This window comes from Melospiza melodia, chromosome 1, assembly GCF_035770615.1.
Source record: "Melospiza melodia melodia isolate bMelMel2 chromosome 1, bMelMel2.pri, whole genome shotgun sequence".
NCBI lineage: Eukaryota > Metazoa > Chordata > Aves > Passeriformes > Passerellidae > Melospiza > Melospiza melodia.
The window spans coordinates 113,708,611-113,728,557 of NC_086194.1; the positions used below are offsets into that span (position 1 = coordinate 113,708,611).

Below are 19,947 nucleotides of genomic sequence, written 5' to 3' on the forward strand. Positions count from 1 at the left end.
GTGGCTTTAGTGCTCTTTAAGATTTGATTTAGCAGACTCACAGAGTTTGTGCAATGCTGATGTATTCACTACCTGTTGTCTTTATAGAAGTTCACCATTTGTTCACCAAAGCCCTGATCTATACCAGTGTTCTCTGAAGAAAGGATGTCAAGGTCACAAGGAAACAGAATAGCCTCTTCAGAAGCAGCTGCTAAGCAACCTGATAAAGTGATGTTCCTTTCCAGAGACAACCAATCTCTTCCAAAAGAAATACTCTCTCCCTCTTCCCAGCATTTTTTTTTATGCCGTATGAGATCATTCATAGCAGCACAAGGGGCAAGAGTTTAACATGCCCTGGTTGGTTGATATGATATCTGCTCACCAACTGCAAATACCCAGCACAGAACCATAAAATCCTGTTTTTATTTTTTTCCTCAAGCCCAGGCTAGCTCCTTTTAAATTATAGTTTTTGCCTTTCCCCCTTTATCTCCAGAAGGCCCTAGGGTCCACTCAGGATATCAGTAGCTGCTTAAGATGTGTGCAGCCAGCTGCGCATATACAGAAAAAAGGGCAGAGATCTGTATATTCCTGTGGAGACAGATGGGTTTACAGCTCCTTGGGACACAGCTTATTTCAACTGAATAATAATTACACTGGCCCTTGAAAGCCCTGAGCTGAATAGATGGGCCACCTTGCAAGACTCTGTAGCTGTGTGCAGCAGAAACAGGTCCTGCTTCCAAGGACTTGGTGCTCTAAAAAGATAAAAGGGTGGGAGCAAAGCAATAGGAGAGAGAAATAGAAGCATGTCCAATCTGCAGAAAAGGAATCACTGCTGCTGGTTGATATAACAGAGTCGGGGAAAAAATGGATGGGCCACTGACCCATTTATCCCAAACTGTGGTGCTGGTGGCAGAGGGACTCTGCACTCCAGTAGCTCCTCACTCCATGTGGGAAGGGAGAGAGACGAAGTGAAGGGTTGCCATTACCATGGGCCTTGACATCAAACCCCTGAGCCACTTTTCCCTCTTTAATCCAGCCCTGCAAATTCAGAAAGATTCAGCAAGGCTGAATCTTTCTTCCCTCTTTGGAATTTTGCCTTCTTACTTCAGATAACTTCCTATGCAATAATTTGTGGAGTGTATCTGATGCTATAGGATACTGCCCATGTGGATAATTTGCTGTTATATACAGAATTCACATCCTCTATTTTATTCCAGGAAATCATAGGATTAGATTATGCCAGCAATAATTTCACACCTTGCCTTAGCTTTTGGGATCAGGTGTGTTTATAAACATCCTTGATCTTCAGCTTAAAGAAAAGAATTACAAGGGAAAAAATAATCATCTGCCATATTCTCATTTTCTAATAACTATTAACATCCCTGGTTCTTTTGGCATTGCAGCTTGGCAAACCTTTGTCCTCAGGAGCCAGATTTACATTTTAGATCATAGATTTCCCTAGATATACAAAGCATCCCTTTTCCCATATCAAATCTTATCTTCCAACATAGAAATTAAACTGCCTCTCTGGAGATATAAAGCCCTTCTACATGAAACCATGGGAATAGAAACCAGATCTCCTGGCTCTCAGCCCTGGGCTGCACTGATACCTAGCTGCACTGGGGTAGCAGAATCACAGATCTTTCTTGGGAAATTAAAGGGAAGGGAAATGAGTTGGAGGAAATGAACCACCCACTGTCTACAAGGTTCTGATCATCTATTCCCCAGCACCTGATCAGAGATTAAGCACCAGGGATGGAAACCTTAATGGAGCAGAATAAAAGACATTGCTATCAGCAAATGCTACCAGAAATATTTTTGTCTTAGCTGTAGCTTCTGGGCTTTTTATGTTTTCAGACTCTGCCAGTTGGAAAACAATATCTGCAGTTGGCATTCCTCTCTCTTCACTGTCTTATAAATATGAAAAACAAAATATACACTCTTCTGTAACAGCACAGTTTCTCACATTGCTCTAAAGGGTCACATTTCTGGGCACACACACATCACACATACATAACATGGTATTGCAAAATATGGGGGCAGCTTCTTGCTTGCTTGCATACCAAACTGGTTTTTAGGTACAAACACAGATTTTGTGCCAAGAAACAATGCAGTCCCATCTGAAAACCATTTAGAAAATTGCACTGATAGATGTCTGCTAGTGGAATTCAAATTATACCCTTGAGAATGACATCCAGAAATGAGATTTTTTTTCCCTTCTTGTTTTTAGATGTTTAGATATAATAAGTTGCTCTGAAATCGAGGCGGCTGTCGCTAAACCCACACCAAATACTATGTTGTTGATTGCAGTATAAAAGCTATATTGTGATAAATGAAGTGGAGAATTGAAACTTTCAACCTCTCAGTCTTTCAGGGAAGCAGCAGGGAGCCAGCAAGGCTTGCTGGGCTTTGAGAGCAGAAAAGCCAAATACCTGCATGTCCTGGGAGTTAGAGGATTTGCTAGGAGGAAGAGAGGGAAGGAGGAAGTGAATGAGCTGGAGATCTGCCTGAGGATGAACATATCCTGAAGAAGGATGCACCTCACCTGTATTTAAAGGGGTTTAGAGCTCAGCCTGCTTTGGTGTAAAGTGGAGCTCTTTACTCATAGGAAATAGTTTGACTCTCAGCAAAACTATTTGAAATGCATTCACAGCTGATGTCCAGTGCAAAAACTGTTAGCAGCAGTGTGCTAACTCCCCCCAGGGATCTCTGACACACCTTTTAAGCACCTTGCCGGGCTTTTATGGTCCTCTAGACATTGACCCTAAAGGAGATTCTAGGCTGTACTCAGATCTAAATGACATTAATTCTATATTTTCATACCATAGTATCAGTATATTCTTCCAGCTTCACCTCAGCAACCATCTTGTTATGCTGCAGAAAGAGATCTCGCAGGAAATCCTGTAGTAAGAAAAGAGAGAAATTTTACTCTGTAGTGGAAATTCAAGAAATAACAGTAGGAGATTAAATTCAAATTCAGCAGGATTAAATAAATTTAGTTTCACATTCCTGGTTAGTACTAGTGTCTTCAGTTTGACAAAGTTCAACTTGTGTTAGCTGAAACATGGTGGTTTTTTGAAAAAATTAGAAAGTAACTAACTTTCCCCAGAACAGGTATACTGGAGTGAGTCCTAATAGACTCACGAAATAAGCAAAAGACAACATAACTCCTGCAATACTTGCTAATTGATGTCAAATCAAAATATTTACCATTCAGTAAAACACTCAAGCCTCCTCTTACATCTTTGCAGGGACACAGGCTGAAGCCACACACTGAGACTTCAGCACATGATGTGCAGCCCAGTGATGAACTTTTGTGATTGCTGGCTCAAAGTGTTTGAGTTATGGTTTCTGAACAGGCTCTTGCCTCAATAGCCTGAGCTTTAATGAGAAATCAGTGTTCAGAAAACCTGCAGGTTCAGGAAGAGCTTGAGAAGAAATTCCCTTAATAAAACACAATGGCTTTGGCTCTCTTTAGCTGGGAGATGCACATGTGCAAAGCCTTGTGGGGCTCACTGGATGCCTCAGGTCACCAAGACAACTGGGATCATGGGACAAGGTTAGGGGGAAGCAGGACATGGAGGGCAACAGCAAACCATCCTCCCTCCATCAGGGCCCCTGAGATCGTGCCAGAAGGCACAAGTCCTCATACTCACTCTGAACAACCCAGAAATGCCATTTGTCACTCACACAAAAAGACAGCAAATTGGTAAAGCTGATGGAAAAGCTCCCATTGACATCAGTGAGCTATAGGTCAAGCCCAAAGAGATTTGTTAGAATAACTTACTTTGAGTTCACCAGCTGAAATAAATCCACTGCTGTCAGCATCGTAACTGCGCCAGATCTGAACGGGGATAGATTGATGTGAGCACATAAATATTGCAGTTACTCATCTGCTCTGTGAAAAATTGTAAAGATTCAAAGCAGAACTTCCATAATGAGCAAATTGTTGCATTAGCCAACATTTAATTAATTTTAGATGAAATAAAATTAACTTTTCACACAATAGCTCTTACTCACACTCGGATGCTGTACATGCTACATACTGCTATCACATGTTTAATGCAGACATATTGTCTATAGAAGGAAGACAATTCTAAGAAACTGTTTTGCATTTCTTACCTAATTTGTATATGCAGCTTCTTTTATTGCCCTGAGTCAAGGCCATATACAACAGACCATTGATCTGCAGAAGCCCCCAGCTTGTATGTGAAATAAAAGTAATTACATGAGATCTTGGAACAACTGAAATTCCCCGCTGGGATACTTAGGGGGCAGAGATCAGAGGAAGACTGGGCAAAGTTCTATGGGCTTGTTGACCCAACTTATGGAGGTTTCCTCTCCATGCCCTAACAGCCTAATGTTTCGGAATAAAATGGTGCTTAAAATGTACCTGTTCTGCTGTCTTGGTCTATACTGTATTGCAGGTGAGAAGCTGAAGGGGTGAACTGATGGGTGGGGACATTTTGTCTGTAGTGGCATGATTGATAGGTGGCTTGAGAGTGTTTGTGAAATGTAATGAGTTCTCTGGGCACCTTGGTCCAGTCCGACATACCACCCCTCTGTTTTGCTGGTGTAAATAATGTAAAACCTTCTCTATCTGAACAGGTCAGGACATGTTTTGCTTCCACAATACCCATCTATTTCCTAAGCTGTGTTTTACAGGGGACAGAAGAGTTGATGCTGAAGAAGCTGGTGGTGTGCAAAGGGGAGGAGGCAGTGTGGAGATACAGACCCGCATGAATTCCACGCTGTTGTCCAAGGGAGTTTCCCGTCGGAAAAGCAGTAGGAAATTCTCATCATCCGGCAACATCATATTTGCAAGCTGGATGAAAAACATTTAAAAAATCCCCACAACAAAAAGCAAACCCACACCATGAAAGTAAGGAAAGCCAAAAACTTGGGTAGCTTCTGAAAATACAATGTGAAATACAGGTTTGGCATGGAAATAAACTTGGAAATAAAATCCAGACCAAAGGATCTGGCCAATGTAATACTCTGTGAGTCACCTCCTCTGCACCCAGGCTCTATCTTCCAGATCTCCCAAGTCTGCTACAGGTCTTAATCACAGAATGGTTGGAAGGGACCTTTAAAGGTCATCCAATCCAACTTCCCTGCAATGGCAGGCACATCTTCAACTAGATCAGGTTGTTCAGAGCTCCATCTAACCTGACCTTTGATGTTTCCAAGGATGGGGCATCAACCAGCTCCCTGGGCAACCCCTTCCAGTCCTTCACCACCCTTATTTAAAAAAAGTCTTTCTTAATCTACTTTTAATCTACCCCCTTTCAGTTTAAAACCATTAGCCCTTTTCCTATTCCTACAGACCCTATAAAAAAATCTGTTCTAATTTTCCATCCTTCTAAAAAAGAAATACTGGTCTGGGGTTTGGCAGAGATACCTCCTGGATTTGCAAGCGTCCATCTGTGGTGACATCATAGACAGACATGAATTGCTCCTTCATCCTCTGAACTTCTTCTTCTGTGATGGTGCTCTGCCATGGGGAAAACAACAAGTGCATGAAAATTTCTGAGGGCATCAGAAGATCCTTCTGGGAGAAATCTCTCCTCACTCACAAATAATCACCAGGATAAGTGCCCTCTTACAGTTGGGGGTTATGCCTTTAAAAACCCATAGACACACCATTGTGGACGAATTTTTGGAAATCAGTCCTATGTGTATCCTTGCAGCTACTAAGCTTTCAGTTGGAAGATCAGTGTTTGGAAACCCCAAAACATTTCAGTGACCCCTGCTTCTTTACCCAACTGTTCCCATTATACCACTGGGCTTTGGTTTTGCTCAAGTGTGTGTTTCAGCAGTTTCCATTCTGCTTGTTTTCAGCTTGTGCTTTTCAGGAAGATATCCTCATCCTTGAATGACATCTCTGCAGTTCATTAGATCATCAGCCTTGAAAGGTGTCAGTGGAGCTAGATTGTTGCTTATTATTGCCTGTCAGCTGATTTAAGCCCTGGCACCAAGTCCTGTCAGTGTTTCTGAGTTAATAGCACAGAATTTCAAGCAATTGACATTCTCTTTGTATCTGCTCAACCCCATAATCGATTTATACATAGTGAGGAGTTCTCCAGACTTGCCAGGTTATGTGTTTTGACAGGCATTGCTGTGACAGGTGAAATACTATGTTTAGGTTCATCAGGCATTGTTTCTTTAGCAGAAACCACGAGGGTACCCACTCTGACAGGACTACACACAATACAATTTCCTCACATCATGAAAAGGCTTCCAGTCATATGAGCTTAGTGGCTGGGCTGGGAAGCTCACCTAGTTAATCTTTCCCAAGAAATTAAGTCCCATGTTACCCTCACCACGCACATTGAGCAGGTCCTGGCTCCTCTCCCAGTTGTGTAGGAGTTGGCTCTCTCTGGGAGGGAAGGGAAGGAAGGGAGAAGGATAACCCACATTGGATTGCGGCATACCTTTGTAGAAATGTTTACAAGACAATAAATTACCTTCTTCCCAATCCTTGAATATAAGTCCTTCAAAGTTTTTATCATCTCTACAACCAAGTGGATGTGGGACTACAGCTATTCCTTCCTGGGTCTTCTAACACAGTTTCTAATTCTTTCCAGCTGCTATTGAAGCTCCATTATGTTGTACACTCCCTTTTTTATCACTGTGACACAAAGCCATGAGTGACTTTCCCAAATTTACCCAGTGCACAGCTCCACACAGTGCAGCCCTTGGGGTGCATTCTTGCTGTGTAACACCAAGGGTGGCAGCTCCCAGTCTGGGGATGGAACACCAAGCAGTGATCCCACCGGGATGCACCCAAGGTGCCAGGCCCCAGGAGGAGTGGCTGAGTAGGTCCCAGGGCATGCCTGCAGGATCCTCCTTTCCCATGGTGGTGTCCAGAAAGTCCTGTGGGCCTGGATGTTGAGGGCACAGCTCATCACTGAACACACACAGGTTTTCTTTCCCCTTGGCATTGTAACTCAGCCCGATGCTATTCAAATTGCCTTCTGACAGCCCCTTGACACTCTGAGACACCCCCCAGGAGTTAGGCAAACCTATGAGTTGCAAACTTCAATAGGCTTGCAAAGTACTCTGAAATGATCCTCCCTCGAGCCCAGTAGGATGAGTTATTTACAAAATGATAATCACATTTTGGAATCACAGCTGATATATGAAACGTGTACTGTGCATTTCAAAACTAGTCATTGCTTAAAATGCTTATTGCTCAACTTGGTATCAGCTATCAACCACCACTTCACTGAGCTGTCTGTGGCAGGGACACTGTTACCTGCATAAAAATAGGACAGCCTCCTTCTTTTTATATTCTAATTTAAACTATATGATACATCAAGTAAATGCCCGGATTATTTAAAATATTTACACAGCTCCAAAAGCTTTTAGTCCAAGGGGTTTATCAATCTGGACAATCTTTATATCTTCATAAATATTCCACTTATGAAACAAAACTGGTAATAGTTCTACCAAAACCCAGCCTTTACTCACAAAGGATAAAACAATGAAGTACAAACTGGCTTTCCCAAGATGCATGTTCAAGACAAAATTATTCCAAAATTATTCCAATTATTCCAAAATTATTCCAATATTAAAAATTTTTACACTAAGAACAATTCACCTTGTGTTATGACCACTAGGTTTCAAAGGGGACCATTCTCTTTACCAAAAAAAAATCCCAGAAGACTGAAGAAACCCCAACAGATGAAATAAGATATTCCAAACAGAAACTAAGGTTGGGAGATCAAGTTTTCAAGACTGACCTAATGGTGGTGCAAACAAGTAGCTTGCTCTATTTTCCTTTCTACTCCAAAAACATTTAAAAGGCTGGAAAAACTCCATATTGTACCTGATCTGTTCCCTTTGTCCAAGCAAGGACATGATCTGAAGACTCAACTCATCCCACGAGCAAGGAGGCTGAGGCTTCCCTTTGGAAGGGGACAGAGCCAGGGCAGCTGACCCCAACTGACCCAAAAGATATACCACACCATATGGTGTGGTGCTCAGCATATAAAGCTGGGGGAAGAAGGAGAAAAAAAGATGTTTGGAGTGTGGTGTTTGTCTTCTGAAGTCAGCATGATGGAACTTTGCTTTCCCAGACACGGTTGTACAGCTGCCTGCCCATGGGAATTGGTGAATGAATTCTTCATTTTGCCCTGGCTTGTGCTCTTGGTTTTTGCTTTACCTATTAAAACATCTTTACCTCAACTCATGAGTTTTCCCACTTTACTTTTCTGATTCCCTCTCCCATTTCACTGGGGAGTGAGTGAGTGAGTGAGTGAGTGAGTGAGTGAGTGAGTGAGTGAGTGAGTGAGTGAGTGAGTGGCTGTGTGGGGCTGCCTGCTGTGTTAATTCATGATGTAACAAAGAGCAGCATGCAAACATGTGCCTCTTGTCTCATAAGATGGAACAGGAAGAAATGGCTTTGCAGCAAGTAAAAGTCTGTAGCTGAGCATATCTTTATCAGAGAACGCTGTCTTAATCATGTTGTCTGCCTCAAGCAACAGATCCTTAACCAGTTTCAAAGGTTTGCAGAGCTTTTCTTTTTGTGAGAGTTTAAGTGAATGCTGTTGCACCCTTTCCAGTCACTCTGTACAGAGAAGCCTTTCTTGTAATTCCTTGTTTCCCTGGTGCATGCACCTCCCTGAGTTTTTGGAAGATGTGTGGTTTCCAAGGGCTGCTGCATGTTCTCACTGCAGCCAGGAAAGAAATCTTTACTACATACCATGAGAAGGGCAGATAATTTTTATTCTCATAGAAGAACACAGTTTAAAATATTGCCATGACTTTGTTCACATATTTTTCAGGGTTAACAAGTAAATTTCTTACTACAGATGTTCTTCCACAGAGTTTAACAGAGAAAAGCTTCTGTGCTTCAAGTTATCATAACAAATGAATTTTCTGCTTTCTCCTTTCCACGTCCAGTCTCTGTCTTGCCTTTTGTGAAAACCCTTTAGAAGTATTTGTAGCATCACAAAGGTAATCTGGTTTTTAATAGTGTTTGTAATCACAGAAAGGGCATGATCACTCTTTTTTTAAATTTCTGCAGCATTTTATTTCTTTGTCATGACTGGTTATGATTGTTTAGAAACCTGGCTGTAATCTGTCTTCTTTGTTAATCCATTCCTTTTATATTGTTGCACTTTTTGCCTCATGCTGACTAATTAAATTTTTGTTCCTTAAGGGATTCATGTGCTTGGCAGAATTTTGCCTTGATGAAAACACAGTTATGAGTCACTTGGTTTGGAGGGCAAAAAGTGAACGTATGGAGCACAGCAGAACCTTTCCTACTCGATGAAATGAGATGTCTCATTTAATTCCTGCTGGCCAAGAAAATCCTGTAATAAACTGATTTGTTTTTCCTTCTTGACATGATTTTAGAAGCAAGCTGCTATATTTATTAGGGTATAAAAAAAGATGAAACTACATTTAAGTCACTATTATACCCTCTTTCTAGAAAAAAAACTAGAGAATTTTCTGAAAATGCTGGCTCAAACACGTGTCTTCTAGTGTTTCAGCCAAATATGATAGAAAGGCCAAGGGTCCCACAGATAGAGATTTCCTACAAGATCTATGAAAATAAGTTGTGTCTGCCAAGAAGGAGAGCTGGAAAAAAAAATCAACAACTATTGTCACGCCAAAAGCTACACAGTACAGATATGAGGCCAGCAAGGACCAGATGAGAGACATCAAAGTACATTACAAAGTAATGAACACTTTGGCTTTAGAAGAAGAACGTTTCAATTTTTTCTTCATTGTAAAAACTAATTCCATGAATGACTTTGTTACCCCCATGTAGTTGTAGGTTGGATTGCCTGCATAATTGTGGGTTTTCACCCTACACCTCCACGGCCAATTTCTCCTTTGGGCCAATCTTTCTCCCTTAACTTCAGTGCTATCACTTGAGAATTTGGCCCTGTACTTTGGTTAGGATTTACTGTACTCCTGCCTGTGACAACAGGTGAGCACTTACCCTGCCATCCCACATTGTGTTTTTAGTTTCTTTTCTAACTCTCATCAGCACAAACGTGGGAAAGCTTTTTTCCCATAGTAGACACCAGCATCCAACAAAGGCTACTGGCTACATTTTCCCTGTGCCATCATGGTTTTGTGGTTAGGTTTTGGACAGGTTCTGTTCTCTCCTCTCTGCTGGGCTGAAAGTTGTTTGATGCGCATTTGGGTGATGAAAACATATTGTGTCATTTTTACCATGGGTATGTTGAGTTAGCATTAAGAAATACCTCGAGGCACTTCCATGCCTTAATGTGGAGGAACAGGGTTAGGAGCTGGCCAGGGTAATCAAGGCTGATGGAAGCCACACCTAAAGAAGGAACTCTATTTGGCAATAATCAGAATGATAGAATGGTTTGGATTGAAAGGAACCTAAAAGATCATCCATTTCCAACACCTTCCCCTGGACCAGCTTGCTCAAAGCTCCATCCAACATGAACACTTCCAGGGATGGGGCATCCACAGCTTCTTTGGGCAACCTGTCACAGGGCCTCTCCATCCTGACAGGAAAGATTTCTGTCCTAATATTTAAAGAGCAAGGATTGCCTGGGGGTTAGAATTCTGAAATATTCTGAATGTGGATGCAAGCCTATTGCTTTCTGCTAGGGATCTTCTTGCTGTTCATCTGCTGGTCACCATTGACCTTAGGTCTCTTGGGGTGGTAAAGCACAGGGGAAGTCTGCCTTGGATGGCTTTGAGGCTGACTGATATTTTGGCCATTAAACTTTGTTGACTAGCTGTTGCATTCCTGGTCATGCTAAATTATACACATTATTTAGACAGACAATGCAGTGTTCAAGGCAAGGATGAAGTGCAAGAGTAGCTGGAGGGGGCTTCTAGTTTTTGAGAGTAAAAAGTAAAGACAAATCCTTAATAACTGCAAAGCGTGAGCTCCAGAGGATTATCGTCAGCTCCTTGCAGTCATAACTATCCATGTGGTTTACAGACAGGAGGGATTTGAACAAGACTAATACCTGTCTAGTCTGATCAAATCTATACTTCAACAATTGTTGTGGTCTTCTACAGACTTACAGTTAGGTGCAGGCAACCATCCTTTATCTGAAAGTTTTCTATCTAATTTGAGTATAATTTAGGCAAAGTGAAAATCATTTCCGAGAAAGCCTCATGGCAATGTGCATTTCTCTCCATATCCACCCAGACATCATTGGTTTTATGGAAACTTTCAGTAATCCAACCCCAAAATTTATAGCCATTCCTCTATAAAACTCTTCTCTAATTATTATGAGAATATACATAGAGCTTCATTAAAACCACAGAAAAGAGCAAGCAAGGAAAATCTTGATACAGAAAGAAAGATGTACAGGAATACAAGACAGAAATGCAGAAGCTATAGTTCCTGTTCTAATAAAATTACTTATTTGACACTGAAAGAAACTGTCCTTTCCACGGGGCTTTCACCTCAGTATAAAAACTTTTAGAAAATATGTGGATATTAGAGTTGCCATAATGTAGAAGAAAGAGGTTTATGAAAGAGCAGAAGAGAGCTCAGGCAGCTCACGGCAGCCATGCAGTAGCAGCTTGGAAACTGGAGGCTCAAATGGTTAGAGAGAAGTCACAGCAGTGATAAGAGAAACAGGTGGGTGATAGCAGCAGCTAGAAGATGGAATGCTAGCATGAGGATGAATTGCACACTCCTGGAAACTGACGGGATTTTCTTAGGACTTGGAATGGAATAGAATATTCCAGTTGGAAGGGACCTACAGCAAACATCTAGTCCAATTGTCTGACCACTTTGGGGCTGTACAAAAGTTAAAGGGTGTTGTTAAGTGCATTTTCCAAATGCCTCCAGCAACTACCCACTGCTGGAGAAGGGACAGGAAGCAGCATCTAGAATTTGGTTTGTTTACTACAAGTCCACCTTTGTTGCAAAGTTTTCCTTTCCCCCCACAATTGTTGATGGTTCAATAAAAGACAAGAAATTGGCCTCCATCACTGGATGCTATTTCAAGTTTCTTTCCTCTCTCAGAGTTGTCAGGAAGAGCTGTGTCTCTCAGCTTTTTTTTTTTCTGCATTGTTTTCCCAGCTGCTCCCATCCCCTGGCATTTAGTGTCAGCTGGGGATGCTGCAGAGTAACTGGGAAGAAAAACAGAGCTGAAGGACCACAGTGGTCATTAAGAAAAATAACAGCTTGGAGAATGCAGGCTGAGAAAATATAATTATGAAGCCATTCTCTATTCAAGCAGAGACAACTTCTAGTGCTGATAACATTATTTATCACTTGGGTAGCACTTCAGACATAGCCACTAATTAATCCTTGTGACACATCTCTAAGTTGTGCCAGTGTATTGCTGCCTCCCCCTTTTACTGTGCAAGGAAACTAAGACATTAAGAACCCAAAGGAGTAAAGGTCAAGATGAGTGGTAGAGCAGACAGATGATCAGTCCCAGCTCACTGCTTTTATCACCGAGGACACTTTCTGTAGGATGGTAAAACCAATGCAGAGGGGACCCTTTACCCCTCCTGCCATAATACAAGCCTGTTCAATATAAATCACGTGAAAAAGAGAAAAATGGCTCAATGTTCTAAGACAAACTCATTGTACAAAGGTAGTTAAGACCTTTGTTTAACTTGGTGCCCAGGTGACCACCATGCACAGAGGACTGCTCTCTGCCTCCCAGGACAAAGCTCCTCTTGGATTTTCTGCCACAAAGACAGCCTGCTCTGCCTGCAACCTGCTATGTAATTTTATCACTAATATTACCAGAGTGGAAACACTGCCAAAAATAGGCAAAAAGACTAGAGGAAAAAAACCAAAAGCACTTGAGAGCCTGTCTGAGCACTCTGAAAGTTAGTGAGCATGGTCCTTCAGAATTTGCCTGTTTCTTCTATTTAATAGGAGGAGAGGGAGTTGGTCCTTTCTCCATTCTATTTGTGTTAAACTATCTCTTTTAATGGCAAAACTTAGCTAGCAGAAGTAAAGGAGATGCAAACTGGATCAGGGTGCTGAGTTAAGCTGGAGTCATCCAAGCAGAGACTTCTAACAAGCAATAAAACTATTATTGATTTCTTAAAGCAGGAAGTGCATTGCTAGAACACTCTCATTTTGCAAGTTCTGCATGCTGCTAAATGACAATGTAATGGAGTTCACATTTGTATCAGTAAGACCACAAAAACTGCTGTAACACATGGGGTTTGCTACTCAGCTGTCCCAGGACCTCATGTGAGGGATGCACAAGGGCAGCTATGGGCTACAGCAGGGCTTGGAGCTTCTCTTGAATCAAATCCTTAGGAAGCTCCCTTCAGAATGAGATCTCTGATTATCCCTGGATTTTATCACCATCAGCTCACTCCAGAGAGCCCCACTTGGAGGTCCCACCGCAGCACTTAGCTCTGCAGCTTCATTTTAAGCATCTCCTTCAACATCTCATGTTTGCTGTCATGCAGTTTGTTTGAGCATGCTTTTTGCTGCTGTTTCAGTACCCCAAGCCTAGCAGCTTCCAATTTAATCTTTTGTTCCTGGGTAAACAATCACAAACTTTCTGATTTCTCTTTAAATCAGCTTTTCTGTGTCCCTAAATATTCTTGTTGCTGAATCTTTTTTTATTCGTTTGAAGCCTTTTTACATGCCTATCTCTTCATCTAACCATCCATACTCTGAAAGACATTTCTGTAGAAACTGACAATATTTCAATCCAAATTTACTTGCAAATTAAATAAAAATATGCTTGAAAAAATTACTCACAGCTTTTATTTTTTTTTAATTGCAGCCCTAAAGATCTAAGAGTACTAATTGGCTTGCAAGTACAATTCTGATTTTATACTTGATACTCATGAATTTATGCCTTTTATCAGCTACCTTTTCTGTCTTTGTTAATTAATTTTGCTTAAAGGAATTGTTTCATCTCTGGTTTTTGGCACACCCCCTCCTTCCATTTGGAAGACGTTTCCTCCTTTCCTTATCTGGGCAGACTCTGTGTAGTGAAAATATTACTATGTCCTTTGTAAACTTCTGAGTGCTGGCCTGAGTGGCAGGATTTCTCCTTCATTGATGCCACTCATAGGCAAGATATGACCTGGAGCTGAGCAAAGCAGCCCCTGTAAATTGTAGTGCAACTTCTGTTTGTACAGAGATGCAGAGAGGGGAAATGCTGCCAAAACCAGGAAAGGAAACCAGAGGAGAAGCCCAGAAACACTGTAGGGACAGATCTGGGTCTCACAAGCAACAGAAACGATGCTCATTTGGCTTTTAGACATTTGCAGCAATATAGACCTAAGCCTTCTTCCTAAGCACCATTTAAAATTAACGACACTATATTTGTTAAAAATTGACCTGGGAAAGAAACCTATCGTATGAACAAAACTAATCAGCACAGGCTTGAACAAATAAACCATGAACATTGCCCTTCCCTCAGCCAGCCAGGCTGTGTGCCTGTGCTTTTTCACTTGGTTCTATTCAGCAGCAGTAAATGACTTTCTCTCCACGCTGCCAACCAGCCCCTTCAGCTGGTGCCACCTGCAATCTCCCCCTGACCAGCATCTGTTGGGCCGGAAACAACTGATCAAACTGCTCAGCTGACTGCACTTGTTGTACACTTGCTGCTTAAATGCCACCCCGTGTCCAAGAGAAAAGCTCTTTACCTTGGGGCTGCTAAGGAAGTTGGCAATCAGGGAACAGCAAACACAAACCATCTCTCAGCATAACTTTTCTGCTTGCACCCGATGGGCAATGAATGCGGCACAGTTACTTACTTCTGGTCCCAGTTTCTCCAGGAGATGATGAAAAAAATCGTCAAGCTCCTTCCCTTCTATGTAGCCATTGTCTAAATAAAGAGCAAATATATTAATGGTACTGCCTGAGTTCCAGGGTCCCTGTCATGGGCTGCATGCAGGCAGCTCAAGGATTCAGGGTCAGGATCTCAGCCGGGGGCCCTGCCTGCCCACTCAGGGGAGCCCCACATCTATTCAATTTCATCTGGTCGCTTCTGTGTGAGGCTGCAGCGCTCCCTTTGGAGTTTTTCTTACGGAAAACTTTTCAGAAACAAAAAAAGTCCCAAACTGAGACAAAAAGAGAGAGCAGCAGATTAAACGAGGAAGTGATGAAAAAGCAAAACTTTTGGGGTGGAAATGACAGCTATGATAGTCATGGTGAGGAGGAAGAGGGAGTGCTCGAAAACACCTGCAGGACCTCGTGGATGTAAAGCTCGGACACGTCGGCCCCGTGTGCAGCATCCCAGCCACCCACACCGCACCCAGCCCGGCGGTCGCGCTCCCCCCTGCACGGACAGTGCCCTGCACGGCACCCAGCGGGCCCGGCACCCCCGCACCCCTCAGCCGGCTCCCCCCACGCCTGTCCCCACTTGCCGTCGGCGTCGAAGCGCCGCCAGGCCCCGAGGAAGGCGGCGGCGTCCAGGCGCCCGTCGGCGCCGCTCTCCATGGTGCTGCTGCTGCTGGCCTGGCCCTCACCCTCACTCGGCGGCGCAGCCTCTGCCCCGGCCCCGCCGCCGGGCCCGGCTTTCAGGGCGGCGGCCCCGCCCCGGGGGCGGCCCCACGGGGGTCGCCGGCGGGGAATCTCCCCCTTCCCGGGGCTCGTCCTACCAACCTCCGCCCGCCCGGATCCCTCTCGGCTGTGGGTTGTGGCGGGATGGAGCTCGGCCGTCGAGGTGGGCTGGAGCGGCCCGACCCCGCAGCCCCCGCTTCGGAAGAGCCGTGCGCCGCTTGCAAACGGCCTTTAAAGTTTCAAACCTCCCCCGAACGAAGGCAGAAGTGCTGGAGGGAAATGTGAGGCTTCAGAGAACTAGTGGAGTTTAAGGGGAGAAAGGGGAATTTTCTGAGGCTGGTAACTCTCCTTGGTTTGTGAAAGCGGAGCAGCAGCAGGCAGAGTTCTCTCACCTTCTCATTCCTCACAGCCATCAGGTGGGTATCCCTCACCAGAATGAGAAGCCAGAGGACAAAGACAAACAGAAACCTGCATCATCTTCCTCCTACAATAAACCACACGGAGAAACCATGAGGTTTAAGGTCTCTGTACTGGTAGAGCATTATATTAATGATGGCCCAGCCTGGAAGTAGATTTGATTTAAATGTCACCTGTGTATTCACCTGCAGTGATTTTAGGCACCTGGGATTGAGCTGGTCTCCATGTGTGCTCCTAGAATCATTATTATCTCCTTTGATACCCTTATAGTTACTTCTAGGTTGCCTTTGAATCATTATATACATATTTCGATTTTATTCACATAATGATTACTTTAGAGATGCTCTCAGAAGCAGCAGAAAAGGTTTTTTAAAGTATTTAATGTTTGCCCTGAGAAGGTTCATATTTGATCTGGGGGGTGAAAAAACCCCTGAGGAACTGAGTTGTGTTTTACTCAGGAAATTCATTCAGAGAGATCACAACAGAGATCACACAGCAATGTCCAGCTTTTCCAGAGTGCAAAGAAAAAGGAGATGCTGTATAGCTGATGTGTTTAAACAGTAGCATGGAAGCATCTCAGTACAGGGATTCCCTGGACAGCAGCCTGGGATCACCTTTGGACCTCAGAAAAAGTATCGTTAAGATCTTAACGCAACAGCAAAGCCACAAGGACTCCTTGACCATGCTCAGGTGGGGAATCCCAGCATGGGAGAGGAACTCATTAGGTAATGACATGGAAAAGTCTAAATTTTTAGGGAACACCTGCCCAAGTCCCTTGCAGGCTAGAGCAGAGTCACACCACAGGTTTCTTTGTCATCTGTCCTTGCCTCATTGCCAAAAGTCAGGCCTCGCCTTAGGTTGAGGGCTCCCTCATGGAACGTGTCCTTCAGACTCTTCTTCCCAGTGTTTCCCACCATGGCTGCCTGGCAGTGGTGGCCTCGTGTGCCCCATGGTAGCTGCCTGATCTCTGGCGTGGGACGAAGGCACCTGGCACTGCTCCATGGCATGAAGGTCACTTTTTGGGGCCATCTCTCTTCCCAGGACCCAAAGCCCATCTACCCCATACAGGGAGCATACTGATCCAGGCTTTTAGGAAAGAGATGTTCATCGGTTTCTAACATGGTTTGCAACTTGGCTTTGGAAACCACCAGCATGGCTGATAACCAACAAAGTCCCCTGGTATTATGATCATGCCAACTGGTTTCTTACTAATAATATCTTTAATAAAACTAACCTGAGGAAACACTACCCATGTTTTGAAATATTTTGCAAGTGAAAGCACCCTGCCATTTGGCAGGGATGGAGACAGCGAGATTTTAGGGGATTAGATGCAAAGGTCAGGACACTGAGAAGAGCTTCTCACACCTGGTTCTCCCCATGCTCTCACAGGAGGAGGAGCAGGCAAGAAGTAACACCTTATTTTAATTAGCTGTATTTATCCAGCATCTCACACAATTCCAGTGAAACCAGGTCCAGTTTGGAGAGAAAAAAAGACCTTCAAGCTTAAAGGACTTTCACAAGAGCTCATTGTTACCTGTGCATGAGGATGTAGATGATAAGTGTCCATCCATCTGAGTATTCTTGTCACCCCAGGCACTCTCAGTGCTGGCAGAGAGGGATTTTGATTTCATACCATACCTGCAAAGGGGGAAAAAGGAGCAGAGATGATGGATTCCTCTTCTGACTGCACCAGCTAAGCCTTTGTTCTTCCCACAAAATCCTCTACTGAAATACCCTATAGATACAGGGGCCACCCCATAGATGCACAGCTTGGCTGCTCTGCCCCACCTCAAGTACTACACACAATGGATTTAGGGTTCTTAGGAGTGGAATTGCAAAATTTAACTCAAAGTGACTGGAACCAGCTAAAATCCCAGCCTGCAGAGAGAATGTGGCTATCTTGCTGCATGCCTAAAATGTGTTCAGCTTCTCCAATTGCTTTAGGTGAATCAGCTAAGCTTGAATGAGAAGAAAAACAAACTAAACAAAAAACAGCTCAGAAAAATTTTTACTCATCCAGCTGGACTTTCTGTGGAACACTGTAAATTTGAGGAGAATATTGAACTGTGGACCTAGTGGCATTAGTATTAAAGCAACACACTGAAGATAGCTGCTGTGTGTGCAGCTCACGTACCAAACTCAGCAACCAGTCTGCCTTGGCTTATTTCCTCAGAGGAATAAATAAGAGTTAGAGGTAGGCAGTATTTTAAAAAGTAATGAACACTTTTAAATAAGGACTTTGGCTTCAGCTTTGCGTTGTGCAGTGAAGTTCAAGGCTGAAGAGCTCAAACCTGTGTTTTGAAAAACTTTAAAAAAAATGAATGTGCTTCAGTAGGACCCTTGAGGCTGGAAGCATTTGCACAACCATTGCCTGATCCTGCTGTGGGTCAAGAAACCCTCCAGCTGAGGACACCAGCAATGCTGTTTTATTAAGCTGCTATTGATAATAAATAATAAATGGCAACTATTGCCAAGTAAAGAGCAAAATAAGGAGCCTGTGGCCAAACCCCCAGCTTTGCAAAAAGGCTTCAACAAACTGTACATGGGAAAACATGTATAAAAGTGCAGATTGTTGATCTGGAAACAAAAATGAGGGGCAGCTGACAAATGCCTCATTCTTTGGGCCAGACTCAAAGTATTGATGTGAAATGAAATATTTGGGTTTTCATGAACAGATGAGGGAACAAAAAACCAAACCAAATATTTGGATTTGTGGTAGGGCTTTGCTCCTCACCTTTACAGAAAAAAAAAATCAAATACATGCACAGTTAAATGGAAATCATTTTCCTCATCGAACAGCTTCAGCTTCCCTCAGCTTTGCACTGACTGGAGACATTGAGGAAGCCAACATCAGCCATCAGCATTTCATCCTTCACTGGGCAGGTGTTTCACAGGTGGTTTGGGTCCCTGCAGAAAGCCACAGCCCGGATCCTCAGTGTGCCCCGTTTTCCCCAGACCCTGGTTTGGATCAGGGTGCTGGGTGTGGGAGGTGAGTGTGCTGGCTGAGCTGCTGTGCACTGCTCGGGCTGCCAAGGGTGGGGATGATGCATTCCTGCCCAGCAAGGGGTCTGTGAGCATCCCAGCAAAGGAAAATGCTTCAGGAGCAATGAGAGGCAAACTGAAAGGAAATTGAAATGGAAATAATACAGTCAGTGAAACCCCCTACTGTTCATACAGCTTCTTGGAAATCAAGTCAGAGATGATGCTGTCTGCTGCAGAAAAGAAATAGACTCTTCTTTCCAACCCATCCTCAGAGGAGTACAAGCTGCTTATTAGCAGTAGACCCCCACGTTCCAACAAGGATGCCTTTCTCTTGCCCCTCCTTCCATCCTACTCCCTCCCTCTGCCCCCCAAATCCCACATTCCTGTGCTGGGCTAGACCCTGGGTCCATCTTTCTGGCTCACGTGGTGCAGAGTGTGTGGGTTCAGGGTGCAAAGGGCAATGACAGTTCAGGTCAGGTACTGATGGATGTGGTGTGACACAAAGATTACCATCCCACAGATATTTCCATCCACAGATTCCCATCAAAGCTGAGTTTCTCCAGCCTTTCCAGCCAGCCCTCCAAGTAGAGGCTTCAGTCCTCTGCTGTCTTCTTCATTTTGGACCAGCAATGGGATCCCTTGAGTGTTATAAGGAAGCAGACAACCTCTTCCCACAAAGATTCCACTGAAATGAGAGGTCAGGACATCAGAAGAGATCCGAGATTTCCCAAAAGAAAAGCTGATGTTTCCCCCAGCTACATACTGCTCATTGCTACCCAGGGACTGCAGTCTCAGTTACAGCTCATGACTTTCATTATTTTAGTCTTTGGCTGGAATTTAATGTTGTCCAAATAAAGCCTGGGCTGTACAGCCTCCACAAAACTCTCCACTATGTTAGGTCCTACTCACCTAAGCAAATGGGAAGGGAAGGAGGCATTCCTGGAACAATGCTAAACAGAGATTACAGAATTAACTTGACTCCTCCATTCAGTGAAACCAAATTGGATTTGCCAAGCTAGCAGCCCCTCTCCTGCCTTCCCTGGCTGGTATCAATCTAATTAAATACTCCTTCTCCCATGCAGCTTTTTTCATTCTCAGGTCAGCTTACTGGAAAAGCA

At 43.6% G+C, this 19,947-nt stretch overlaps 1 protein-coding gene across 1 annotated transcript in view; it reads right to left on the reverse strand.

Annotated features, from left to right (window-relative positions):
• The window catches only part of SCGN (secretagogin, EF-hand calcium binding protein), a 28,793-nt gene extending 11,340 nt beyond the window's left edge, over window positions 1-17,453 (reverse strand). The window contains exons 1-7 of the mRNA XM_063177627.1: window positions 17,382-17,453; window positions 15,823-15,914; window positions 14,683-14,753; window positions 5,381-5,473; window positions 4,715-4,804; window positions 3,767-3,823; window positions 2,803-2,880 (exon numbers count right to left, since the gene is read on the reverse strand). Of these exons, the coding sequence (XP_063033697.1) occupies window positions 2,803-2,880; window positions 3,767-3,823; window positions 4,715-4,804; window positions 5,381-5,443 (288 nt within the window). The 5' untranslated portion in view covers window positions 5,444-5,473; window positions 14,683-14,753; window positions 15,823-15,914; window positions 17,382-17,453. The remainder of the gene's footprint in view (window positions 1-2,802; window positions 2,881-3,766; window positions 3,824-4,714; window positions 4,805-5,380; window positions 5,474-14,682; window positions 14,754-15,822; window positions 15,915-17,381) is intronic.
• Between the last annotated feature and the right edge of the window lie 2,494 nt (window positions 17,454-19,947).